The following is a 27,797-nucleotide window of genomic DNA, read 5'->3' on the forward strand; positions in this document are numbered from 1 at the left end:
GCCCTCCCTAGTTTTCACAGTGCATGGCAACTTCACCTGTATTCCCACTCTATGGTCCCTCGAGGGCACCCACCTCCCAGCTCCTCAGCAGTCTTCTCTCTTGGGTGGAGACTTGCATCTCTCCCCCTCCTGACCAGGGTTATTCCAGACTGCAGTTTCCTGCCTACACAGTGATAGCTCCAGAAAACCAGACTGCCTAAACAGGCCTGCATCTGCACTTCTCTTTCCCTCCAGAGATCACCCCCACCTCCCACCCCTAACTCCAGTGGAGCTCTCCTAGGAGTCCTTCAAACCTGACAAAGAGGTTTTTCCACCGCTTTAGCTCAGAAACAGAATCCCCCATGAACAGTGCAGTCTTTCCTTTATACAGGTTGGGCTTTGATCTTGAGACTCTGGAAAATACGTAATCAGCAGACAATAGTTCATTCCTTAGGGCATAGCTTAAAAAGGCTGGGTTTTTGCATAACCAGAGGTGGGGAATTTGCATCCACCTCCCGCTAGATGGCCCCAGGAAACTCACTTAACACTGTTTGTCCCAAAATCCATTCTTGTCTGGCACATTGTTCAGTATTGTCCTCTGAAGTTCAAAACACTTCCCAGAGTTCACATTACATCAGCCCCCCAGAGAGGTGACACATAATACCGTCCCACAATACCTAACCTTTGCATTAATATAAGACTCCAGAGATACTTAAACTTAATTCAACAGTGTCTCAAGGATACTGCAGGAAACTGCATGATCTGTCACACTAATCACTTCTACTTTGTAAATGTTCACACTGCTTTGTCCAATACAGCACATCTGAAACAGTGTTGCCCACACGATTTTAGCATTCAAAATCTAATTAGAGATTAAGTGCCCAACTCTGCCTGTTTTATATGTTAAGGGAGAATTTGGACTCAAATCCTTTATACTTATATTCTATGAAGGCTGGAATTCTGGTTTTCAAACAGCATAAAACACTGATATTTAGTTTTAGTAATTCTCAAAGACAGAGGCCACTAAACAGCACACAAGATTTAAAGGAGGGATAAAAAGCAAATCAACAATATCAGAATGTGATTGTTAAGGTTCAACATTTCACAACCAAAAATGTGCAACTGTCTGAGTATATAAAGCACCTGTTTCCAGCCTGATGGTTTGTGGAATATCAGACCAAAAATTATATCAAAAGTACCTCGGGGTCACAGACTATTGTTTTCAGGGAAACAAATCTTGAATTGAACACAGACAAATCCAGACCTCATTTTTATGGTTCATTTCTTGGGGAGGGATAGAGAGGGTGCCCTAATGAAAAGAAAATCTGGGAATGAATTTCCCTTATTCAGTACTTGGATTTAGGAGAATGGATAATACCAAATGTTAACTCCTCCTCCTGTGTGAATTGAGTATCTTAGTAGGGATTGCCTCCTTCACACACACACACACACACACATACCACACACACGAAAAGCAAGATTGGAGAAAGTTTCCATGCATAGCTGGAAAATCATAACCACTGGAAATGAGGACTCCTTAGGAGAATGAAGCATATTTGAAAGTTAAATTTTATTTGTTCATAAGGTCTGCACATTACAACAAGCATATGTTTAGTTGCTGTGGACAAAAGCTCATTTCACTTTTGGAAGATCAATGAAATATTAGCTCCAGAGATGGACAGTAACTAGAAAGCCAATATATGCACACACTATGCAGTTTTTATACTGCTGGAAGTTAACATTCATAGATTACAGATCCTTGAGATCTTTCTGGATGCTCCACAATGTATCTGCACTCTTCTTGAGTTGAGCCACCTCCTCATCCTTCAGCTTTTGGTTGATTACGCTTGTTAATCCAGAGGCACTTAACACACAAGGAAGGCTCAAGAAGACTTCATTCTCTATGCCATACATGCCCTGCCACAAACAAACAGAAAGTAGATCAAACAGGACACTAAAAACCAAAATCTGCTTTCAGTTACATTGGCATAAACCCAGAGTAAACCCACTGACCTCAGAGTTATTTTAGAGTTGCACCAACGTGACTGAACGTAGCATTTGCCCTTAGCTTGAAAATATAGCTAGTTAGAAACCCTTACAATAAAATGATTGGCATTCCTGAGATTGGCTCTGAGATGAAAGCAACAGTTCAAAGTACCCACAACCTCTGCTCTGTTGGGGGACCTAGAGTTGGCTGGTGCAGCCCCCAAAATGTTGATTCAGCTCCCCTCCCAGACAACCTCTGCCAAGAAGATCATATGGAGTCCCAGCTGGAATTTTAGAGTTATTTTCAAACCTTTGGGGCAAATCCTCCCTCAGATTCAGCTGCACTCCACCAGAGAAAATTTGGCCCACAAATTAAAATTTTGCACTGGGTAAAGGCAATACATTCTCTTTACAATTCCCGGGGGAAGGGGGGGGAGGAGGAGGAAGAAAGGTCATCTCAGTTAGTGGACTTCAAACCTACAATAGTAATTTCCATTATAATACTATCTCTAGTTCTTTTCAAGTTCATAGAGTAGTATCATTTTACAAGGATTCCTTCATCAAGAATTTAGCAAATTCAGTAGAGTCCATGCACATATAACACAGTCATCATACCAGAATAAACTACAGCAGCTGACTTAACAGTCTCTCTTACCTTCACCATGGTTGACACTGGGTGAACCCGGCACAGATTTTTCAGCATAGACTCAATTAGATCAGCAACACTAAAGCCAATGGCCCAGTTAGTGTATCCTTTAAGTTTTATCACTTCGTAGGCACTAAGAGAAAGGTGAAGACATAATTATATATATTAAGGTGGCTTTCAAGACATTTTCTGAATACTACATCAGTCTTGAGGTAACGTTTTAAAATGGCTGAAGTACTGCAATACATTTAGTTATAGAACTTAATATCCTTACTCAATAATATTTTAGCACGGGGAGATGAGTGGAGTTTGCATAATCCATATTTTCAATATGTTAATCCAATTATACTAGTGCTAGGTATTACACAGTACGTATTCTAATAATGGTAAGAACAGGGTACTGTTTTGTGATGGTAAGCAGAGAATATAAAACACAGATTCTTTACTTTAGTCAGTGAAATCATTGCAGCAAAGAATTGGAATGACACTGTCTAGCTAATAAATTTTATACATTTTATATATACATACACACGAAAACTCCTAAAAAGTCAACATCACACACTGAGTATGCACATATCAAACACACCAATATTTAATACTTTTAACCTTGGCGTTTCTGGATACTTTACAAAAGCATTCTCTTCATTTTATAAATGGGGCAAGTAAAGCAGAGAAGGGGTAAGTGACTTGCCCAATTTTATAAAAGGAAGTCAAGGAGAGAGCCAGACACGGAATCCAAATTTTCTGACTCCAATTCTTCTACTCTTCCCACAGCACCATACTGTCTCCTGATAAACACACAAAAAGAAAAGGAGTACTTGTGGCACCTAGAGACTAACAAATTTATTAGAGCATAGGCTTTTGTGAGCTACAGCTCACTTCATCGGATGCATACAGTGGAAAATACAGTGGGGAGATTTTATATACACAGAGAACATGAAACAATGGGTGTTACCATACAGACTGTAAAAAGAGTGATCACGAAAGGTGAGCTATTACCAGCAGGCAGGCGGGGGGAGAAACGACCTTTTGTAGTGATAATCAAGGTGGGCCATTTCCAGCAGTTTATAAGGACAGTAGGAGGGAAATAAACAAGGGGAAAAGGCTGACAAAGGAGGTGCTGTCCTCATCATGAATAGGTCAGAATATGAACAAAGGCTGCTAGGCAGCTCTCCAACCCCATTTTCTACAAGTCATTACCCTCTGATCCCACTGATGGTTAGCAAAAGAAACTACACCATCTGCTCAAGAAACTCCCTGAAAAAGCACAAGAACAAATCTGCACAGACACGCCCCTAGAACCCTGACTAGGGGTATTCTATCTGCTACCCAAGATCCATAAACCTGGAAATCCTGGAAACCTGGAAATCCCCATCATCGCAGGCATTGGCACCTTGACAGCAGGAGTGTCTGGCTATGTAGACTCCCTCCTCAGGCCCCACACTACCAGCATTCCCAGCTACCTTCGAGACACCACTGACTTCCTGAGGAAACTACAATCCATCGGTGATCTTCCTGATAACACCATCCTGGCCACTATGGATGTAGAAGCCCTCTACACCAACATTCCACACAAAGATGGACTACAAGCTGTCAGGAACAGTATCCCCGATAATGTCACGGCAAACCTGATGGCTGACCTTTGTGACTTTGTCCTCACCCATAACTATTTCACATTTGGGGACAATGTATACCTTCAAATCAGCAGCACTGCTATGGGTACCCACATGGCCCCACAGTATGCCAACATTTTTATGGCGGACTTAGAACAACGCTTCCTCAGCTCTCGTCCCATAATGCCCCAACTCTACTTGCGCTACACTGATGACATCTTCATCATCTGGACCCATGGAAAAGAAGCCCTTGAGGAATTCCACCGTGATTTCAACAATTTCCATCCCACCATGAATCTCAGCCTGGACCAGTCCACACAAGAGATCCACTTCCTGGACACTACGGTGCTAATAAGCGATGGTCATATAAACACCATGCTATACCGGAAACCAACTGACCGCTATTCTTACCTACATGCCTCCAACTTTCATCCAGACCACACCACATGATCCATTGTCTACAGCCAAGCTCTACGATACAACCGCATTTGCTCCAACCCCTCAGACAGAGACAAACACCTACAAGTTCTCTATCAAGCATTTTTACAACTACAACACCCACCTGCTGAAGTGAAGAAACAGACTGACAAAGCCAGAAGAGTACCCAGAAGTTACCTACTACAGGACAGGCCCAACAAAGAAAATAACAGAACGTCACTAGCCATCACCTTCAGCCCCCAACTAAAACCTCTCCAACGCATCAAGGATCTACAACCTATCCTGAAGGATGACCTATCACTCTCACAGATCTTGGGAGACAGGCCAGTCCTTGCTTACAGACAGCCCCCCAACCTGTAGCAAATACTCACCAGCAACCACACACCACACAACAGAAATACTAACCCAGGAACCTATCCTTGCAACAAAGCCCATTGCCAACTGTGTCCACATATCTATTCAGGGCACACCATCATAGGGCCTAATCACATCAGCCACACTATCAGAGGGCTCATTCACCTGCGCATCTACCAATGTGATATATGCCATCATGTGCCAGCAATGCCCCTCTGCCATGTACATTGGCCAAACTGGACAGTCTCTATGTAAAAGAATAAATGGACACAAATCAGACATCAAGAATTATAACATTCAAAAACCAGTCGGAGAACACTTCTATCTCTTTGGTCACTCGATTACAGACCTAAAAGTGGCAATTCTTCAACAAAAAAAACTTCAAAAACAGACTCCAACGAGAGACTGCTGAATTGGAATTAATTTGCAAACTGGATTCAATTAACTTAGGCTTGAATAAAGGCTGGGAGCAGATGGGTCATTACACAAAGTAAAACTATTTCCCCTCCTACTGCCCTTGTAAACTACTGGAAATGGCCCATCTTGATTATCACTAAAAATGGTGTCCCGTCCCCCGTCCTCTTCCCCCCCCCCCCTTTGCTGGTAATAGCTCACCTTTCCTGATCACTCTTGTTACAGTCTGTATGGTAACACCCATTGTTTCATGTTCTCTGTGTATATAAAATCTCCCCACTATATTTTCCACTGTATGCATCCGATGAAGTGAGCTGTAGCTCACGAAAGCTTATGCTCTAATAAATTTGTTAGTCTCTAAGGTGCCACAAGTACTCCTTTTCTTTTTACGGATTCAGACTAACACGGCTGCTACTCTGAAACCTGATAAACACACACACTGATCCTGTAAATCCTGCATTAGTCTTTACTCATATAGTTAGCTGTCCCATTTACGTCAATGAGGTTAATTCAGTGAGTAAGGACTATTCGTAGGAGAAAACACATTCTGGATGTGGCCCTGTAAGAGTTGGGGATCATCTACATACAGATGTTGCCCTGGTTTAACTGATGGCATGATGTTAAACCATCTACTTAAACCAGTGTAACTTTATGTTTAGATCAGGTCTTCTTACATTTGCAAATGCAAACACCCAAATGAATGTGCAGTCAAGATCTATTGAAAGTGATTAAAGTGGAAAAAAAGTGCTTTAGACACTTGTAATATCATGCTCCACCTTATTCCCCACTCACTGTACCTGTCAACCACCAGTTTGTGGACTTCCTTCCAATTCTCACTGTCTTTGTCAGTACCCATGGCCGGGTTAAGCTCCTGGAGGGAAACGCCTGCCACATTCACTCCACTCCAAACAGCCACTGTAATACATGTCAGAGAGAGTATGTAAGTTTCAGTTACGATTACAATTCCTCCCCACTCCACTTTGTTACGGTTTTGGCCTATTATTTGATAGGCAAAGTAGCAGCTAAGATGGTATTGTATCTGTTATTATTTCACTGTACTGGGTTCCAAGAGCTCTGGTAGGTGAGAGGGGAAAATGCTATAAAATGATTAGCATCATATCTGGCAATATTTTAATTACAATGCTCTCTGCCCTTTGAAGGGTTAACAACTTGCTCTTAATATTTATTTTGGCTTGAAATCTGGAAGACAGTTTATAACCCTAGGAAATGGATATTTGCCCCACCTCAACTGTAACTCCTCAAAATGTATTTATTTTAGATACTGCTTTGGGAGGCATTGGCAAGGCAACAATAGAGAGAAATTAGTGCTTGTTGATCCACACAGAGGCACTGGGGTCTGCCTCCATGGAGGCTGCTCACTCATCCTCCAGTCTTGAGTATAGAGAGTGGAACACATCTATCTACAAAGGAAGAGGATTCATGCAAGCCCCAGAATGGCAATTCCCTCATATAACACAAACTTCAGTGGTGAGGGAGAACTCATCCTCTGATCCATTAAGGTCTGGTGAACACTGATAAATGCGGGGAAGGGGGAAGCAGCCATACTCAGAAGCAGTAAGTATGAACACAAAGTGTTTGCATACAATCAGCCAAATTCTGCCCTTCGTTATGGAACTGCACACTGGTGTCTGTAAACCCAGACGTGGGTCTTCTGTTTGTTATCATCTTTTATTATTATTCTCTTTAAATAGTATTGAGAAATATACACCAAAATACTGTTTGTATTTGACTTAAATCAGAACTTCTCAGCATTTTTGGTGATTTACAGTAATAGAAACTCTGCTGTTAACCTTCCGAGAATAAATATTGCAGTCTCAAAAGAGCGTTACTGAAATCACAGGCAACTACTGAGTGACCAATAACTCTTAAGGTTCAGCTTCAGATGGAAGAAAGAGTTGGTATTTTCAAAACAAGATTCAATTACATATCTTCCATTATTCTTTGAAAATCTCAACCACAGTCATTGTTATGGGACACAGAGGTTTTTTTATTTATATATTTATAAAGGCTGGAATTAGTGGTTAGTGATCCATAATTTTACATAGACCACCATAAAAGAATATGAGAGGGGGAGTGGGTATGACATTAAAAAACTAAACAACTGTTCCATCATTTGAGAAATTAGATCTGGTACTCCCACATACACAGAAAACAGCTGACCAAGTATCAGCACGTACCAGCTCTTTCAGGACTTTCCACCACTTTCAAGGCATTAGCTATTTATCTGTGTTTCTCATTCCAAAAGACAGCAGACGTGTTTCCTTACCACTAGAATCACCATGTTCTCCTAAGATCCAGCCATGGCAGCTGGTGGGGTGAATGCCAAGTTTTTCAGCCATCAGATGGCGAAATCTAGCTGAATCTAGATTGCAACCACTTCCAATCACACGATGTTTGGGCAGCCCACTTAGCTTCCAGGTGACATAGGTCAATATATCCACTGGAAAAGAGAATAAAGACAATGAGGTAATTAACTTAGCCATATGCAGATTTACTTAAATTACTGCCTTAGTGCCTCTTATGAGTCAGAGAAACAGAGTGTGCAGCTTGGTTCACTTGTATAAAGCACCTTGGGCCTAACCAGAGTAGAGGATAGGATAGCTTATCTCACTTGTGGAATCTTGGGGCTCTGTTTGCAATTATAAAAGCCATTTTTTAGGAGTTCACTGGAGGGTATGTCCTGGAGGCTAAAATCAGGAGACATTTCTCCTCGGTATGGCTGGAAAGAAATTGGGCCCCATGGGCACAGGAACTGAGTTAGGCTAGTTAAATATTCCAGGGAGTTTGTTGTGTTTGGAGATCTTGCCTTCCACTTGAGAATCTAACTTAAATGTGCCTCAAGTAAATGGATTTATAGTAAAACATATCTGAATTTTCAAAGGCACATTTCTTGTTTCATATAATTTACAATATATTTTGTACATGAAAAACAAGATACTTCTGCGTAGAACTGTGCCTTTGGACGAGGACTGCCTAATTTACATCACGGCACTAAGTGACTTCTATGGATTAGACTGTATGGTGCTACTATATTTTCAGGCAGCTCAAATTAAGAAGCTATTTGGGAATGGCCAAAAAAACCTAAATACATAACAAACTAAAGGGGTAAAGAAACTAGAACAGTATCTGAGAAAGACAGGCAATGGTAATGACAAGTCCTGCCTTAGAACCAAATGACTGGACTTCAAAGGCCAATAATTTGTTTTGGGAGTTACATAACTTGCAAAACTCAGGTCCCAAGTGCCCGCAGTGCAGACATGGTGCAAGTTATTGCTGTGCAAACAACAGCCCATCTCCTGATTAGCCATGGCTGCACAAACAGCCACCAGGCAGATTACTCCTGATCCTGTCAGGACTCATCTACTCAAAACAGGGGGCAGAATGTCAGGGATATACATCCTAATCCATGTAGGCCAGGCACCCAGATCCACTGTACTGTACCATCATCCATAGTTCCAACCACAGAAGACGGGGAAAGTAGGAGCACTACAAGTTTGGTGAAAGCATAGGGCACAGTAAAAACAAACAAACAAACAAACAAAAAACCCAACCCCACAACACATACTTCTCCTCTCCCAGAACTTTTTGGTGAGCGACAGCCAATTTAATCTTTGAATAACTTTTATAAATAGGAATGTGAAACTTTCATCTATATTAAGCTGTTATAGTTGGGTTTCACTTACTGAGGTAGCAGCTTAAAAAACATCAGCGCTTGTGAAATGGTGCACCTCTGCTCTAGAGAATATCTAACCTTACTGTAAGAATGCTATTATGACACCCTACTCCCGTGCTTCCTAACTGATGGCACATTCTTGAGTGATGTATTGCTCAGCTTGGGTCTAAAGGAACCCGAGCAGAATAGCAGACATAGCTTGTCATTTCTCTCTCTCAGGTATTTCTGGTGTCTATAAATGTGGTATTAATGGCCAGTCTGGATCCTCCAGTGCAAAAGCTATAGTGCGAACATGTACAATCTTTTGTATCCTAATGCACTCTCTAGTACATATTTACTCAAATGCTTCTATTCTAACTTTACTTCCCCAGACAATCTCAGTAAAAGCGAAGTTAAGGAGTGTGCGGAACAGAAATCCAGGATGTCTGAAGTTTGTCCTCAACGCACAAACTTTTCCTGAAACTATATTCAAGGAAATTTTTAATTTTACATTTCAGTATTGTGTTTATGATCAGTCAATGATGTCAATACATTCTCAAGCTGGATTTGTCATTCAGACAGATAGTCATATCTTTGCATCTGGATGCTTAGGTGCTCATAAAAGCTATAATTAAGTTAAAAAAAGGAATGATTGAAATTGCACCTTCTTTCACACTCACGGTTCTGAGCCAGGCTGCTTAAACTACCAGCAGCTTTTAAGCCAATATATGTAGAGCTTTGAAACATAATAAATGCCAAACAGGGTTTTCAAACACAGTTCAAAGTCCTGCGTACACAGGGCAGCCACAGTAAATGTAAATCATGTTTGCATTTCACCACTAGTAGCGGTCACCACAGAACTCTCTCTATACAGAAGACACACACATTTCTACATACTTACTACTGTAACTAGGCAGAACTTCAAATTAAAGGCCAGTTCTACAAAACTCATGAATTCTACTTTGTAAATTAAAACACTGTTTTACCTGGGTTGGAAACCACAAGGATGGTGCAATTGGGACTATACTTGATAATCTGAGGAATAATAAATTTGAAGACATTCACATTCCTCTGGACCAGGTTCAGGCGACTCTCCCCTTCTTGCTGACGAACTCCTGCAGTTACTACCACAATCTTAGAATTAGCTGTGACAGCATAATCTATAGAGGAGAAGGGGAGAAAAATACAGAACACAGTTGAATATAGTCACGTCAAGAGCAATGTGCAACTACAGACAGCTCTAAATAGTTCCACCTCTGTGTAAAATACTCTGGCCAGAAATGAAAAATGTTCAATCTCAATAGGTCCACACAATTTCTTAGGAGATGGTGTTGTTATCTACTGATCAAATCAGGACATAGAGATTTAGGGTTCTGGTCTCAACTTTGGAATTCTGTAGCTTTGGATAAGTCATTTAGCGCCTCTGGGCCTCAGCTTTCTCACCTATAAAATAAGGTTCGTATTTTCTCCACCTCTCAGGGATTCTGAAGTTTCTTTAATATCTGTTTTATGATTCTTGGTTGAAATCCACTACAGATGCACAGTTCAGTGTTAATTAGTGATGGGAAAAGGAGAAGTGATGTAGATTTTGAAAAATCGAAGGGGTTCCAGTTTTAGCGGAATGCCCCTCATTTGTTTAAATATATTTTATGCTCTTTTCCCCTAAGTCTTAACCTAAGCCTCAACTTTCACAGGTAACATCAAGCCCCGAGCTTGTTGCCAGAATGCAAGACCCTGAGTGTGTTCCCATTATTTAATTTCCCATAAATTTACAGTATAGCTGTATTTTAAAAGATTCCAAGTTTACCTTTGTCTGCCACAATCTTATGAGTTTGGAGGAACAAGCTCCCGTGTTGCAGATCCATCATTTCTCCTTTCAGTTTGTCTTCCAAAACATCAACCAGAGCAAGCTCATCACAAAGACTCTGTGAGGGGAGTGGAGGGAATACAATATTGATATCACACAAAGGGCTCACTGTGTATTATTATATTATTGTTTTTCAAAGCTTCCTTTGTTGAGTTAAACTACATCATTACTTTTTATATGGAGCTCTTTATAGAGTATATTGATGTCACACTCTGGTAAAGAATCTCTTCTGAATCACTAGACCAAGAATGGGAGCATGGGACAGTTCTGATGGTGAAGACACATAAAAACACTCTCCAGTAGCAAAAGTATTATAAACCCTTATTAAAGCACAGTAAAAGTTTACTATTCAGGTTACATTTCCCACTTCCCTGTTCAGAGGGAAAAGACACAAACCCTTACTCTGGAGCTTCCCCTTTGTCATTTAGACACTACAAGATTTTAGGCTACGTCTACACTAGAGTCCTTACAGGGGCACAGTTGTACCGATGCAGTTGCGCCACCGTAAGCTCTCTCATGTAGCTGCTCTATGCCAACGGGAGAGTTCTCCCATCGACATAATTAAACCACTGCCAATGAGGAGCAGTAGCTCTATCAGTGGGAGAAGCTCTCCTGCTGACATAGCACCATGCACACTCCCACTTATGTTGGCAAAACTTACGTTGCTCAGGGGTGTTTTCTTCCACACCCCTGAGTGACATAAGTTTTGCTGACATACGTGAGAGTGTAGACATTGCCTTAGTTATTTACTCAGAAAAATATGCTGAACTCTCTGTACTAGTTGTAAGAATTACATTCTGCTCTATATCCAAGCAAGACAGTATTTCAAGTATTTGCGCCAGATTTTTGATGGAAAACTCACATTGCTATCAGTTACCTCAAATTAACATTCAGTGACAGAATACTGCTTCAACCAGCTTAATCAAAGTTTTAATTAAAATTGGACACGGTCAAAAGTTTTCACAAAAAATATTCACCATATTTTGACCAGCTCTAAATCAGAACTGTTCCTAATTCTCCCCACCTGGACTGCTAAAACAGTGTCAATTTGTTAAACTTAAGTTCAGCCACATTTGTTTGTTGTCCAGCAGGGGGAGACTGGGAGATAGTTTCAAAAGTTCTCCCACTCCCTAAACTTTCAGAGATTTTGGAGGCATGATAGACACTTTCTACTTCAATGACTAAAATATGAGATGCTTTTAGGATTTAATCTCCCTCTGGCAGATACACTTGGTTGTGGCAGTGGTGGTTTGGATTTTCTGTTACTGTTTTGTTGTTGTTGTTGTAGAAACTTTGGCATCACTTGTATAGCTTGTTATGCCAATAAAAGTATATTGAAACTCTGTTCAGGACTTCTCTCTACTACTGCCCTATGTGCCGAAGTCCATTTGAAAATGGGCATCTTAAGTCACCTGGGTGACTCTGAAAACTTTACCCTCAAGCAAGCATCTCTGTCTTGTCTGCTCCTCTGTAAAATTGATAATAGGTTCCTGTATCATTATGAGGCTTGACTGGTTAGTGTTTGCAAAGTGCTTTGAAAATAGAAAGACTTGAAGCAAACATAACATGACACTATCTATATTTTTAAAAGGCATCTCAAATTCAGTAACACAGAATATGTGTATTAAGATTTAAAAGTATGTATTTTAAAACCATGTTAGTTACAAATCACTTTATTTTATTGCACTCAGAGCAACTTCTTTCCACAGCCAATACCACCAACTATTGCAGGAAAATTCCAAGGGCTTGTACTTGAGTCTTGCTTCATTTTAAAAATCATTTGCAGGGCCAAACTCTGATCTCAGTTATATGAATGTAAATCAAGAATAACTCCAGTGAAGTAGGTTGATTACACAGGTGTAAAACTGATAAAAATGAGTGAAATCAGAATTAGGCCTATAAAATCTACATCTACGTTCTTTTAAAGATCTAGGACATTTAGATACTTGATCTTGTGACCTTTTTTATCTTAGACCCAATGAAGTTAGGAGCCAAATTCTTCTCTCATGAAACCAGAGTATATCTGGAATAGCTCCAATGGCTTTGCTGGATTGATACTGGTGTATTCTAGAGAGGAATTTGGCTCAACGATAGCACTCACATAAATAAAGCCTACAAGGTAAGACACAGATACAGTTTAAATGCTTTTACAAAAAGATATAGTTCACCTTTAAAGCTGTGGCAAAAGTATTTCAAGTTCTTCTGAAAGAGCACACAGGTCTCAGTGACTTCTTATTGCTAACTAGAAGCAGAGGTGAAAAACACAACCTCCTTCAAGAATAAAATTAACACCACTCATGTGTATATTAAATGAGATGCTATACCAGAAAAAATAAACTCTGAACAATAATTTTAATAATGTCACATGGATGGTGATGAATTTGATGTGCTAAAAAGAATGAAACTCATTGCACGTACACCCGATTTTAAGATAATACTGGGTAAGTGCAAAATTTAGGCTACGGCTTAATTGAAGGCAGTATCCATTTTGTGGAGTCCAACAGTCTGACAGTTCATAAAGCAAGGCACAATTAACAAGATGGCTCAACGCCCACCAACAGTTTGTTCCAAACATGTTTTTAAATTCCAAGTGGAATTTGTAAGGAAGAGATGCCAATTCTGAGCCGAAATGCTGGAGGCAGCCATCTTGATGAAAAGTGATGCCATTTGTTCCACTGACAGAATTGAAGCCCAGTGAAAGGGACTAAATCCATCCAGCTATAAACTGGCTTAAAATCTGTAAGGGTCAATTTCTACCACTGGTTATGCACATGCAACTCACATTGACTTTAATGGGAGGGGCATGCCAGTGATTCCTAGGGTGGAATCTGACGCTGTAAAGAGCTCTTCTTAGGACTATAAACCAGTATGCATCCTTCTTTAATAAAGAGGTTAACAGTCACTTCTACTGGGTTCCCACTCTGCCAGTCTTACAGATATCATTGCTTTTCCAGCAAGAATGATGCTGAGTTCAGATGGAGAAAGACAAGCACAATGTGTTGTTTTTTTAAAAAACATCCTGAGGATATTTCATGATGAATTAATGATTTGGCATGACATTTCATACTTCCACATGATTGAACTGGTTTTCTATCACTATTGGTAACATGAAAAATAACTATAGCTTTTTATTTATGATATCTGTGCATGGTTAATATCACTGTTTTCCCTGCATGGTACATCAGTTTCTCCCTTGCTGAGCAGTCTCTTCTAAACATCTACAGGGGAGGAGAAAAACCTTTGAACGATTTTAAAGGAATTTTTAAAAAATACCCTGATGACATATTTCAGAGTACCAGCCATGTTAGTCTGTATTCGCAAAAAGAAAAGGAGTACTTGTGGCACCTTAGAGACGAATAAATAAATGCTCAAATAAATTTGTTAGTCTCTAAGGTGCCACAAGTACTCCTTTTCTTCCTGATGACATACTATTTTAAAAGCACAGTACCAGAAACAGTGAATTTTCTTAAGTTTTTTTGTAAAGTCAAGTTAATAGAAGGTGGATCAGTATTTCCCCCCTAAAATCATGAATTAACTAGCGTTCGTCTTATTATATGTAGATGATATGGGTCCATTATCACAAACATCAGTGGGACTAAAGTATATATTAAATGCATTTGGTTTATACTGTCAACAGAGGGCCTTTCGCTAAATTACTCCAAAACTAAAGTAAATGATTTTAGTTGAAGGTGGAGGTTGCATAAATGGAAGATTGATGGGCAATATATTCAACAAATTAGTTCTTTTGCCTACCAGGGTATCTGGTTCTCCGAAAATGGATTGTGGGATAAACATATTCGGGTAACAAAAGAGAAGGCCTCAAATTCAATGCAAGAAGTGTTACATTACACCAGAACTCATGGGGACAACTTAATTGCACCAGCCTTTAGACTATTTGAGGCCAGGTGCCCATTGAATTTTTGTATGGCGGAGACATATGGGGATAGAATGATCCCACAGGACTAGAAGTGACAATCCAGGAAGTTTTTGGAAAGCGTAGGGGACAATTTCCTGGTGCAAGTGCTAGAAGAGCCAACTAGGGGGAGAGCTTTTCTTGACCTGCTGCTCACAAACCGGGAAGAATTAGTAGGGGAAGCAAAAGTGGACGGGAATCTGGGAGGCAGTGACCATGAGTTGGTTGAGTTCAGGATCCTGACACAGGGAAGAAAGGTAAGCAGCAGGACACGGACCCTGGACTTCAGGAAAGCAGACTTCGACTCCCTCAGGGAACGGATGGGTAGGATCCCCTGGGGGACTAACATGAAGGGGAAAGGAGTCCAAGAGAGCTGGCTGTATTTCAAGGAATCCCTGTTGAGGTTACAGGGACAAACCATCCCGATGTGTCGAAAAAATAGTAAATATGGCAGGCGACCAGCTTGGCTTAACGGTGAAATCCTAGCGGATCTTAAACATAAAAAAGAAGCTTACAAGAAGTGGAAGGTTGGACATATGACCAGGGAAGAGTATAAAAATATTGCTCGGGCATGTAGGAATGAAATCAGGAGGGCCAAATCACACCTGGAGCTGCAGCTAGCGAGAGATGTCAAGAGTAACAAGAAGGGTTTCTTCAGGTATGTTGGCAACAAGAAGAAAGCCAAGGAAAGTGTGGGCCCCTTAATGAATGAGGGAGGCAACCTAGTGACAGAGGATGTGGAAAAAGCTAATGTACTCAATACTTCCTTTGCTTCTGTCTTCACGAACAAGGTGAGCTCCCAGACTGCTGCGCTGGGCATCACAACATGGGGAATAGATGGCCAGCCCTCTGTGGAGAAAGAGATGGTTAGGCACTATTTAGAAAAGCTGGATGTGCACAAGTCCATGGGGCCGGACGAGTTGCATCCGAAAGTGCTAAAGGAATTGGCGGCTGTGATTGCAGAGCCATTGGCCATTATCTTTGAAAACTCATGGCGAACGGGGGAAGTCCCGGATGACTGGAAAAAGGCTAATGTAGTGCCAATCTTTAAAAAAGGGAAGAAGGAGGATCCTGGGAACTACAGGCCAGTCAGCCTCACTTCAGTCCCCGGAAAAATCATGGAGCAGGTCCTCAAAGAATCAATCCTGAAGCACTTAGAGGAGAGGAAAGCGATCAGGAACAGTCAGCATGGATTCACCAAGGGAAGGTCATGGCTGACTAATCTAATCGCCTTCTATGATGAGATTACTGGTTCTGTGGATGAAGGGAAAGCAGTGGATGTATTGTTTCTTGACTTTAGCAAAGCTTTTGACACGGTCTCCCACAGTATTCTTGTCAGCAAGTTAAAGAAGTATGGGCTGGATGAATGCACTATAAGGTGGGTAGAAAGTTGGCTAGATTGTCGGGCTCAACAGGTAGTGATCAATGGCTCCATGTCTAGTTGGCAGCCGGTGTCAAGTGGAGTGCCCCAGGGGTCGGTCCTGGGGCCGGTTTTGTTCAATATCTTCATAAATGATCTGGAGGATAGTGTGGATTGCACTCCCAGTAAATTTGCGGATGATACTAAACTGGGAGGAGTGGTAGATACGCTGGAGGGCAGGGATAGGATACAGAGGGACCTAGACAAATTGGAGGATTGGGCCAAAAGAAATCTGATGAGGTTCAATAAGGATAAGTGCAGGGTCCTGCACTTAGGACGGAAGAACCCAATGCACAGCTACAGACTAGGCACCGAATGGCTAGGCAGCAGTTCTGAGGAAAAGGACCTACGGGTGAAGGTGGACGAGAAGTTGGATATGAGTCAGCAGTATGCCCTTGTTGCCAAGAAGGCCAATGGCATTTTGGGATGTATAAGTAGGGGCACAGCGAGCAGATCAAGGGACGTGATCGTCCCCCTCTATTCGACATTGGTGAGGCCTCATCTGGAGTACTGTGTCCAGTTTTGGGCCCCACACTACAAGAAGGATGTGGATAAATTGGAGAGAGTCCAGCGAAGGGCAACAAAAATGATTAGGGGTCTGGAACACATGACTTATGAGGAGAGGCTGAGGGAACTGGGATTGTTTAGTCTGCAGAAGAGAAGAATGAGGGGGGATTTGATAGCTGCTTTCAACTATCTGAGAGGTGGTTCCAGAGAGGATGGTTCTAGACTATTCTCAGTGGTAGAAGAGGACAGGACAAGGAGTAATGGTCTCAAGTTGCAGTGGGGGAGGTCCAGGTTGGATATTAGGAAAAACTTTTTCACTAGGAGGGTGGTGAAACACTGGAATACGTTACCTAGGGAGGTGGTAGAATCTCCTTCCTTAGAAGTTTTTAAGGTCAGGCTTGACAAAGCCCTGGCTGGGATGATTTAATTGGGGATTGGTCCTGCTTTGAGCAGGGGGTTGGACTAGATGACCTCCTAAGGTCCCTTCCAACCCTGATATTCTATGATTCTCTGATCCAAAACAAATTTCTTAGGAAGCTTCTTCGTCTCCCAAATAATATCCTAGCTGCTCTTCTTAGAGCTGAGACAGGTATGATTTCTATTCTGTCCAAAGTGCAATACCATAATATTAATTTTTGGCTTTGCTCTCATAGTATGCACCCACAGCAGTGGCCAAGGCTATACTTAGAGGAACAGATCAGTAGGGCCTGTTCATGTAAATTTCCTTGGTTAAAGTCCTCTCAGAATTGGGAATGATTAGATTTACATTTAAAAATGCGAAATCCCTAATCAAGTTGAGGTTAGAGGATATTAATAAGCACGACAGTTGTTTCCGTTACAAAGATGTCACCTTGGTTTCCCCTTGTTAACAGGATTCATGGGTATTCCAGATATTTAGACAATTTGTCCAATAGCAAATTAAGGAGGGCTTTCAGAGCTCTCCACTTTCAATCTATGCAGACAAATTACTTAGAAGGCAGATATACTGGCACTGAGAAATGTACGCAGCTCTGGACAGGTAGAAGACTTACAAATTACAATATAATAAATAATGGAGTATTTCCCTTGAGGTCAAAATGTCTATCCATGTTTTTGTTCCAGATGCCTTTTTCTACCACCTCTCAGAAAACAAAATATTTATTAGGAACTGGCAATGTATCTGTGATTCAAGTGGTTACCCTATTTGTGAGGTCAGCTGCTAAAATAAGGAAAAGGAAATTGATGTGGTGATTATATGCTTTAATTGGCTTATGTTCTTTTAAATTTGTATGTATGGGTATTTCTGATATTTAAAATTCTGGATTTTGTTTTAAGTTTTACAGTAGTATATTGTATTTTTGATGCGTTGGCCTATGGCTAAGTCACTGTTAATTATTAACTTCTCAAGTTAACTCTATGTCCCTTAAATACATTCTAAAGGTTTAGTGGTATGTGCATGGCTTTGGGCCCTGATCTTGTAAGCTATTCCATGCAGAAATGGCCTAGAGAGAGCAATTTGCAGGATCAGGTTCTTAGGGCCAGATATTTAAAGATATTTAGAGGGATTTTCAAAAGTGCCTAAGCACCTCTCTTCATCTTTAAGTACCTACATACTTTTCAAAATCTGACCCTCAATAAGTAAGACCCCAATACAGAAAATGACTTAAGCATATGCTTAAATCTATCCCTACTGACTTTTATTGGGACTTAACCACATTTAAATTCTTTCCTACAAGGGACTTCAGAGCCAAATTAATCTAAAGACCTAGGTGCTTTAAGTTGCAGATAGGCATCTAGTGAGATTGTCAAAGTAATACAGGTACCTAACTCACATTGAAATCAATATTTTGGAAAATCCCACCAAGTGCCTACCTGCATCTTTAAGTGTCTAAATACCTTTAAAAATCTGGCCCTTAGTTCCCAATTTATTTTTCAAAATAAAAAGCTGCCGGTCTGGGGTTCCGTCTGCCAGCTCCTGCCAGCCAGAGTCCCGGCTGCCGGCCCTGCTCAGCCCGCTGCCGGTCTGCAGTCCCAGCCCTGTCCACATACAGTAGGTACCTACCTTCTCCCTGGCCCATTCTCTTCCTCTCTCTGCATTGAGGTGAGGGTAGGAGTACACTGAGAACAGGGCTGGGGGTGAAGGAGCAGGCTGGGGGTTGAGGTGCCGGGTCTGACCAGGAGCTAGAATGAGGGAGGGAGCTCAGGGTTGGGGCAAGTTTGCGTGTGGAGCACTTACCTGGGCAGCTCCCATTTGGTGCAAGGGGTGCAGGTGGGAATATGGGTGTGTGTGTGCAGGAGCTCCCGTTTGGTGCTCAGGGTGGGGGCGGGGATGTGGGGGATGCAAGAGTCAAGGCATGGGGTGTGGGAGGTGCTGGAGTCAGGGCAGGAGGCTGGGGGGGCTGGGTATGTGTGTGGGGTGCCGGAGTCAGGGCTGGGCTTGTGGGGGGCTGGCACGTGTGGGGGGTGCAGGGGTGAGGGCAGAGGGCTGAGTGTGTGTGAGGAGGGTTCAGGGATCAGGGCAGAGGGCTGGAGGTGTGGGCTGGGGTCGTGGGGGTGCTCCCAGACCCCTGCCCTGAGCGGCTCATGGCAGGGGGCTGGAGGGGCTATGCCAATTCCATCCCCTTCCCCAAGGTCCCCGGAGCAGAGAGCGCGCTGCGGCTCCACTTTTCCCTCTGGGCTGTCAGCTGATCAGCCGCAGGGAGGGACAGAAGGAGGGGCAGGAACCCTGCCTCCTGGGGGAAGAGGCGGGGGGAGAGGGAAGCTTGCCTGCCCTGCAAGGAGAGAGCGGTGGTTGGAGAGGAACAGGCCGGGCTGGGCAGGATTTTTAATTGCACGCTGCTGTCCCCGGCAGACAGCAGTGTGCCATTAAAAATTGGCTTGCGTGCCGTCTTTGGCACGCGTGCCATAGGTTGCCGACCCCTGGTTTAGTCAGTCCTTAAACAGGCAATGGGAGATCTGCCTGAATACGGGCAACAGGAAATCAGAATCATGATCTGAGAATTTGGCACTCAATTTTAGCTACTTTAAAAATTCTACAGTGAAAGTTGGACAACTAGCCAATAAGGGCTTAAACCAAAGCCTACTGAAGTCAATGGGAGTCTTTTCATTTGGGCCTTGAATCAGGCCCTGGATGAATGAAGAACGTAGTAAGTTGAGTGTGTATAGTTTTGGTGTCCACAGCACATTTCACAATGATCTCTGCTCTGTCTCCATATAAGTTCTTTCCCTGCTCTGACAGCCCTGCTATCAAGTAGCGGACTCTGGACTCGTTTCCCAAAGGCCTGGAACATTGGAAGAATCAACAGCAAAAAAAGTTTGGCAAGGGGTTGCAGACCCATTGTACACAAAGCCAACCTGGCGGCCTGCAACGTAGGCAGCTTTGGAAAAGGACAATCAGACCTTTTCCTGAACATGAGACAACTATAAGAGTCAGAGGAGAGAAACTGGGAATAAACACAAGGAGAAGATGAGCCTCACATGGAGCAGAGGGGCTCATTTAGGAGGAATGTACAGAATTAATCAGACTATTCTCACATTAGTCTGTCATATTTATCTCCATTTTCACACAAAGAAGTCAATCAGATTTTGTAGCACAATAAAATTCTGATTACTTTCACTTCATATTGTTCTTGAACTATACCTTTCCAAGAATGCTGATGGCACAGGCCATTCCAACTTGGCCAACCCCCACTACAGTGATCTTATTGTTAGGGTGGGTGGATTCTGCTGCAATTGGTGTAATCAGTTTCTCTTGTAAAGTAGCCATTGTATTCTGCAAGAAAAGAGAGACACATACAAAACCCTATAGATTAAACCCAATCACATTTCCCAAGTTCTTCATATTAAAAATAGATAGCTACTTTAGCCTCCAACGCTGAAATTTACAAATAAAAGTGCCATATATAGATATACATCTCCAAGTTACTGAAAACAGTCGTTTATATAACCAACTAGGCAGACGCATGAGCATTGCTGGCATTGTCCAATTCCATTTCAAAAATTACACTCTACCCACCTAAAATTGTCACTTTAATTTCATTTGGATACAATGTACTTTTTCCTCTCTATATGCACTGTTGCTGTGAGGTGTTAAGACAGCTGCTTTGTGATAGTTGTATTTCAGTGGTGGGTTAAGAACTACTTATAAGTTTGTAAAAGCGGCAAAGAGTCCTGTGGCACCTTATAGACTAACACACGTATTGGAGCATAAGCTTTTGTGGGTGAATACCCACTTCGTCGGATGCATGTTTATAAGTTTGTAAATCTTTTGAAACCTTCTGGATGGAAGGCACTGAATAAATACAGGTTTCAGAGTAGCAGCTGTGTTAGTCTGTACTCGCAAAAAGAAAAGGAGTACTTGTGGCACCTTAGAGACTAACCAATTTATTTGAGCATAAGCTTTCGTGAGCTACAGCTCACTTCATCGGATGCATAAAGTTGAAAATACAGTGAGGAGATTTACATACACACACCCATTTTTTCATGGTCTGTGTGTATATAAATCTCCTCACTGTATTTTCCACTTTATGCATCCGATGAAGTGAGCTGTAGCTCACGAAAGCTTATGCTCAAATAAATTGAATAAATACAGTGCCACTTACTTAAATGGCTCCCTGCTGCTCCCTTCATTCCAAATACATGGCGAGTCTTTTTTGCCTTTGTGGCTTGATGTAGAAATGTTAATATTTCAATCCATTTGCATATAATAAACTGTGCTAGAACTGAGTTAACATGGCATTCATTTTTATTTAGCATGAGACCTCCTTTGCTCAACTTGTAAGTTAGCACCACTAAGACTTGTCTTTTATCCTCTGATTCTCTCCCATCGCTTCCCTTCCCACACCAAATAATTAAAGACAGCCTCTATATTAGGTCCCTATGTTTTGTAATCACATACACACACTCCAATATATATTTGCAAACAGTGATCCTGGTCCTACAAGCTTCTCCATGAGGGCTGACTCCTGCCCGTGCATGAAGCTCTAGTGATGACAACAGGGGATTGGAGCCAGAATTTATAATTGTGGTTGATCAACTAGATACCTAGGTGACTTGTGTATCAATCTGTGCCAGCCAATGGAGGTAAGTCAAAATTTGTGATTGCCCAAAAGATTTTGGGACCCAAAAATTAGCGATTGCTTTGGAAAATTTGTCCCAATGCTCATGTATTTCTCTTGATCCACATGCAAGTCAAGGGCAAAACAATCTTTAAATCAGCTAATATACTAGAGGCAAGAACTCTTGCATCATTTCAATTCTCAACGTACAATGTTCAAGGAAGTATTTCCTACGGCACACTGGGAATCAGAGGGGGGAAATGAAACCAGACAAAAATATTCATTATACAGAAACAGTGTTGTTTCATTCTCCTTCACATGTTGCAGAAATTGAATGAGTCAGAGGTTTACTAGAAGAGAAAGGACGGTTTCCTGGTTAAGGCATCTGAAGGCTGCCCTGGAGAACTAAATTCTATCCCAGCCTCTGCCACAGAGCTTCTGTGTGATGCTGGGCAAGTTGCTTAAACTAACATTCTCACAGGTGGTCACTATATGCATGTCCCTCATTTTCTGCATGAGCAACATGAGACATGGGGTCCCAAATCTGCAGAAGCGCTGAACACTCACAACTGCAAGTACACGTGACTGGAGCTTTTTTGAACATTATCAATTGCAATAAAAATGCCAAATACTCTGAAAATAATCCAGCCCTATGGATCTCAAAATGGATACCCAAAATTAGTGAGCATTTTTGACAATTTTGGCCTTAACCTGTCTGTGCTTCAGTTCCCCACCTATAAAATAGGGGCAATAACACCAGCAAATCTCACAGGGCTGTTGTGAAGATAAAGTCACGAGTGTTTGTAAAGCGTCTGATTCTACGGTGAGAGCACCACAGAAACACCCAGCAGGAAATTAATAATGTAGTGTTCATTGCAGAATTTGGACAGAAGGCAGAAAATAAGGCTTGAGGCCCAGCTACCCAGTCCCTGAATGAAGCCTGGGGAAAATAGTATGTGACCATGTAACTAAAGACTGTCTCATAAGGCACTGGGGCAAGGGGGCTGGATTGCACAGGCAATCTTAATGTTGCCCTTTTCTAACTTTACCAAAGGGGTGTCCTGTTGGTTTTTGATCGTTCCCCCCCCCCAGCATAGGACCCGCGAGCAGGATCCGTCTGCTCAGAAAGGACCTAAATGCCCCAAACGTGCCATCCCAGTGATGCTGGAGGGGGGAGGCGAGGTGGCAGCGGGCAGTCAGGGTGGGAGCGGGGGCCACAGGCGTTTCAGCGGCTGGGGCAGTCAGGTCAGGAAGGGTGGAGGCGGCCGCTCGTCTCCTGAGTCACGCAAGCCAGGGCGTGAGTCAGGGCAGGATGCGGTTTGCTCCGCGCCCCGCCGGCTCTCGCCAGGCCCGCAGCGCCTGGAGGCGGCGTCCTCAGCCCACGCTTCGGCTACGGGATCACGTCTTACGGCTCCTCTTTGGCGTAGCGGCCCTGGGCTGCCGCTGCCGCCCCCCCCGGGACAGCGCTGCGCGGGCCCGGCCACGCGCCAGGAGGCGGCAGCGGCAGGAGCGGATCCGCCTCGTGCGCGCGCAAACGCCGGCTCATCTCTCCCTCCTTCGACCCCCCACCCCCGCGCGCGCGCGCGCGCGCGCCGCCCGCCCGTGGGTGAGAAGCGGCTCAAGGGCACGCGGCTGGTCCCCAGGTCGCTGCACGTGCAGCGGTGCCGAGCGCCCTCGGCACCGCCATCCTTCCCCGCCCGCAGGTGGGGGGAGCGCCTGCGTGTTAGCCGGGTGCAGCGGGGTCTAAAGGAGAGACACCCCGCCCGTAGCCAGGCGCTGGGGGGGCCCTTCAGGCGGGGCTCACTGCTCCGGCCTCTAGGCCAGAAAAAAGGGGCGCCGGGGAGGGGGAGTATTTTCTCTTCCATGCCGTTCCACACACACACACCCCCATCCTGGGAGGGAGACACTGCAATGCCATGAGAAAAGCGACCCGTCACCTCCATGATCCATCCCCGCAGACAGCAAGGGGGAGGGAATTTGGCAAAGAAACTGCACCCTTCCCGAAGGGCTCAGTGTTAAGCGGGCCTTGTGCAACGGGTGGGTCTGTTGCCTACATCCCATTGCTCTTTAAATAGCAGCAGCGCTATACTGCAAAGGAGAGGCGACCGCCCCCCCTCCCCAAAGTGGGATCCCATCCTGCTGCCATCCCATCAAGCGGGCCCTGCGGCTACAAAGGAGCAGGGGAGGGACAGTGCAGCAATGCACAAGGCAAAGGAGAGCCTGACCCTCAAAAGCTGGGGGTTGAGGGGGCTGTACCCCGCCTAGAGGCCCACAAACCAGGCCCGATAAAAGAGAAAAGGGGGGATTCGTCCCTTCCGTTAAAGCCCCCCCCCCCCCCACGAGCAGGGGCCAGCGCAGCCGTACAGTGCGATACCCACCTGTGTGGGGATGGCTCAGCCGGGCTGGGACAGGTGGCGCAGGAGGGAGCCGGAGCAGCAGCAGCCTGTGTCGTGCGGAGCTAAGACAATATCAGCCCCGGCCGCAAGGGAAGAAAGAGGCGGACCCTGCCCAGCTGCTCGGCGTCGTCTCCTCCGGTTACGCTATTGTGATTGGAAACCCGAGCGCTGCCCGCCCCCCAGCCTCACTCAATCCCCTTCAAGGACACAGGCGCATGGCTGCAGCCTCGCCCCACGTCCCGGCCCCAAATGGGCCAGCCACTACTTGAGTCACTTTCAGGAAGGGGAAAGGAGGACTTCTGGCACCTTAGGGACTAACATATTTATTTGAGCAGAAGCTTTCGTGAGCTACAGCTCACTTCATCGGATGCATGAAACCTTTCAGGAAGGGGGTTTGGTCGGCGCCTGCAAGGTTGCACAGTGCAGCTCTCTCAAGCCAAAACTTTTCAGCTGCAGAGCGGACCTCTAACCCCTCTGCTGCATGAATGAGTCTTTATAAACCCAGTCCCTACCGCACACCTATTAGAGCGCATCCACAAAACCGATTTGTGTGACCTCCAACGTCAAACCCGCCCTTCCTTCCCCCCTCCTCCTGCAGTCTCTCCTTCATTCTGGCTTAACCTTCAACTAGCTTTTTAAAAAGCCTCTTTCTCTTGTGACAAGTAACTTCACAGGGTAGCAAGGAACTGCGACAGCAACAGGGCTTGCCTACAAAATCCAGCTACTAACAGGGTCCCTATCCCTACACTATCCATGTCTTAAGCACTAATGAATGGATCATCAGGACACGACTGCCCCAGAGGGAAGTATTACCATCCCCATTTTACTGATGGTGAAAGGAGACACAGATTGATTAAGTGATTTGCTCAAGGTCACCCAGAATGGTTGTGGCAGAGGCAGAAACTAGCTCTAAATCCCAGGCCAATGCCTCAATCAGTATCTATTAGTATTTTTATTCCTGTAGTGCCTAGGGGATTCCAGCTGAAATGTGGACCCTGTTATACTAGGCGCTGTACAACCATTAAGAGACAGTGCCTGCCCTATCCAGGTATGTTTGATGGCCCCCTTCACATAGTTTCTGATTGCCTCAAAAGTATTATTGAATTTCTCCTCCCAGCATGCTGGTGAAGTGAAGTATTATCCCTATTTTCAGGGGGAGATCTTAGATTATGTGACTTGCCTAAATTCACACAGGATGGCTTTGGCAGAGTAAGGAATTTAACTACTGCAGTGCCTAAACTCTAAGCCCTGGTCTACACTAGGACTTTAGGTCGAATTTAGCAGCATTAAATCGATGTAAACCTGCACCCGTCCACATGATGAAGCCCTTTATTTCGACTTAAAGGGCTCTTAAAATCGATTTCCTTACTCCACCCCTGACAAGTGGATTAGCGCTTAAATCGGCCTTGCCGGCTCGAATTTGGGGTACTGTGGACACAATTTGACGGTATTGGCCTCCGGGAGCTATCCCAGAGTGCTCCATTGTGACCGCTCTGGACAGCACTCGCAACTCAGATGCACTGGCCAGGTAGACAGGAAAAGAACTGCAAACTTTTGAATCTCATTTCCTGTTTGGCCAGCGTGGCAAGCTGCAGGTGACCATGCAGAGCTCATCAGCAGAGGTGCCCATGATGGAGTCCCAGAATCGCAAAAGAGCTCCAGCATGGACTGAACGGGAGGTACGGGATCTGATCGCTGTTTGGGGAGAGGAATCCGTGCTATCAGAACTCCGTTCCAGTTTTCGAAATGCCAAAACCTTTGTGAAAATCTCCCAGGGCATGAAGGACAGAGGCCATAACAGGGACCCGAAGCAGTGCCGCGTGAAACTTAAGGAGCTGAGGCAAGCCTACCAGAAAACCAGAGAGGCGAACGGCCGCTCCGGGTCAGAGCCCCAAACATGCTGCTTCTATGATGAGCTGCATGCCATTTTAGGGGGTTCAGCCACCACTACCCCAGCCGTGTTGTTTGACTCCTTCAATGGAGATGGAGGCAATACGGAAGCAGGTTTTGGGGACGAAGAAGATGATGATGATGATGATGAGATTGTAGATAGCTCACAGCAAGCAAGCGGAGAAACCGGTTTTCCCGACAGCCAGGAACTGTTTCTCACCCTGGACCTGGAGCCAGTACCCCCCGAACCTACCCAAGGCTGCCTCCTGGACACAGCAGGCGGAGAAGGGACATCTGGTGAGTGTACCTTTTAAAATACTATACATGGTTTAAAAGCAAGCATGTGAAAGGATTACTTTGCCCTGGCATTCGCGGTTCTCCTGGATGTACTCCCAAAGCCTTTGCAAAAGGTTTCTGGGGAAGGCAGCCTTATTGCATCCTTCATGGTAGGACACTTTACCACTCCAGGCCAGTAACACGTACTCGGGAATCATTGTAGAACAAAGCATTGCAGTGTATGTTTGCTGGCATTCAAACAACATCCGTTTTTTATCTCTCTGTGTTATCCTCAGGAGAGTGAGATATAATTCATGGTCACCTGGTTGAAATAGAGTGCTTTTCTTCAGGGGACACTCAGAGGAGCCTATTCCTGCTGGGCTGTTTGCCTGTGGCTAAACAGAAATGTTCCCCGCTGTTAGCCACAGGGAGGGGGGAAGGTTGAGGGGGTAGCCACGCGGTGGGGGGGGGAGGCAAAATGCGACTTTGTAACGAAAGCACATGTGCTATGTATGTAATGTTAACAGCAAGGTTTACCCTGAAAGAGTGTAGCCACTGTTTTATAAAATGTGTCTTTTTAAATACCGCTGTCCCTTTTTTTTTCTCCACCAGCTGCATGTGTTTCAATGATCACAGGATCTTCTCCTTCCCAGAGGCTAGTGAAGCTTAGAAAGAAAAAAAAATGCACTCGCAATGAAATGTTCTCCGAGCTCATGCTGTCCTCCCACACTGACAGAGCACAGACGAATGCGTGGAGGCAAATAATGTCAGAGTGCAGGAAAGCACAAAATGACCGAGAGGAGAGGTGGCGGGCTGAAGAGAGTAAGTGGCGCGCTGAAGACAGGGCTGACGCTCAAATGTGGCGGCAGCATAATGAGAGGAGGCAGGATTCAATGCTGAGGCTGCTGGAGGACCAAACCAGTATGCTCCAGTGTATGGTTGAGCTGCAGCAAAGGCAGCTGGAGCACAGACTGCCACTGCAGCCCCTCTGTAACCAACCGCCCTCCTCCTCAAGTTCCATAGCCTCCACACCCAGATGCCCAAGAACGCGGTGGGGGGGCCTCCGGCCAACCAGCCACTCCACCACAGAGGATTGCCCAAAAAAAGAAGGCTGTCATTCAATAAATTTTAAAGTTGTAAACTTTTAAAGTGCTATGCTTAAAGTGCTGTGTGGCATTTTCCTTCCCTCCTCCACCACCCCTCCTGGGCTACCTTGGTAGTCATCCCCCTATTTGTGTGATGAATGAATAAAGAATGCATGAATGTGAAGCAACAATGACTTTATTGCCTCTGCAAGCGGTGATTGAAGGGAGGAGGGGCGGGTGGTTAGCTTACAGGGAAGTAGAGTGAACCAAGGGGCGGGGGGGTTCATCAAGGAGAAACAAACAG

General features: G+C 44.2%; 2 protein-coding genes across 2 annotated transcripts; one reads left to right on the top strand and one right to left on the bottom strand.

Annotated features, from left to right (window-relative positions):
- Positions 1-1,530: 1,530 nt before the first annotated feature.
- On the bottom strand, positions 1,531-24,383 carry LDHB (lactate dehydrogenase B). Its single transcript, XM_084617654.1, has 8 exons — positions 24,225-24,383; positions 20,430-20,561; positions 10,911-11,028; positions 10,090-10,263; positions 7,718-7,891; positions 6,228-6,345; positions 2,621-2,744; positions 1,531-1,896 (listed from the first exon to the last, which is right to left on the bottom strand). Exons 2-8 carry the CDS (start codon positions 20,553-20,555, stop codon positions 1,729-1,731), a joined length of 1,002 nt encoding a protein of 333 aa, XP_084473780.1. The 5' UTR covers positions 20,556-20,561; positions 24,225-24,383; the 3' UTR covers positions 1,531-1,728.
- Positions 23,159-27,603, top strand: LOC311521668 (uncharacterized protein; the record flags this gene model as incomplete). Its single annotated transcript, XM_084630123.1, has 3 exons — positions 23,159-23,452; positions 25,886-26,429; positions 27,021-27,603. 3 exons carry the CDS (start codon positions 23,159-23,161, stop codon positions 27,554-27,556), a joined length of 1,374 nt encoding a protein of 457 aa, XP_084486249.1. The 3' UTR covers positions 27,557-27,603.
- Between the last annotated feature and the right edge of the window lie 194 nt (positions 27,604-27,797).

Source organism: Lepidochelys olivacea (assembly GCF_965140295.1).
Source record: "Lepidochelys olivacea isolate rLepOli2 genome assembly, chromosome: 1".
Lineage (NCBI taxonomy): Eukaryota > Metazoa > Chordata > Testudines > Cheloniidae > Lepidochelys > Lepidochelys olivacea.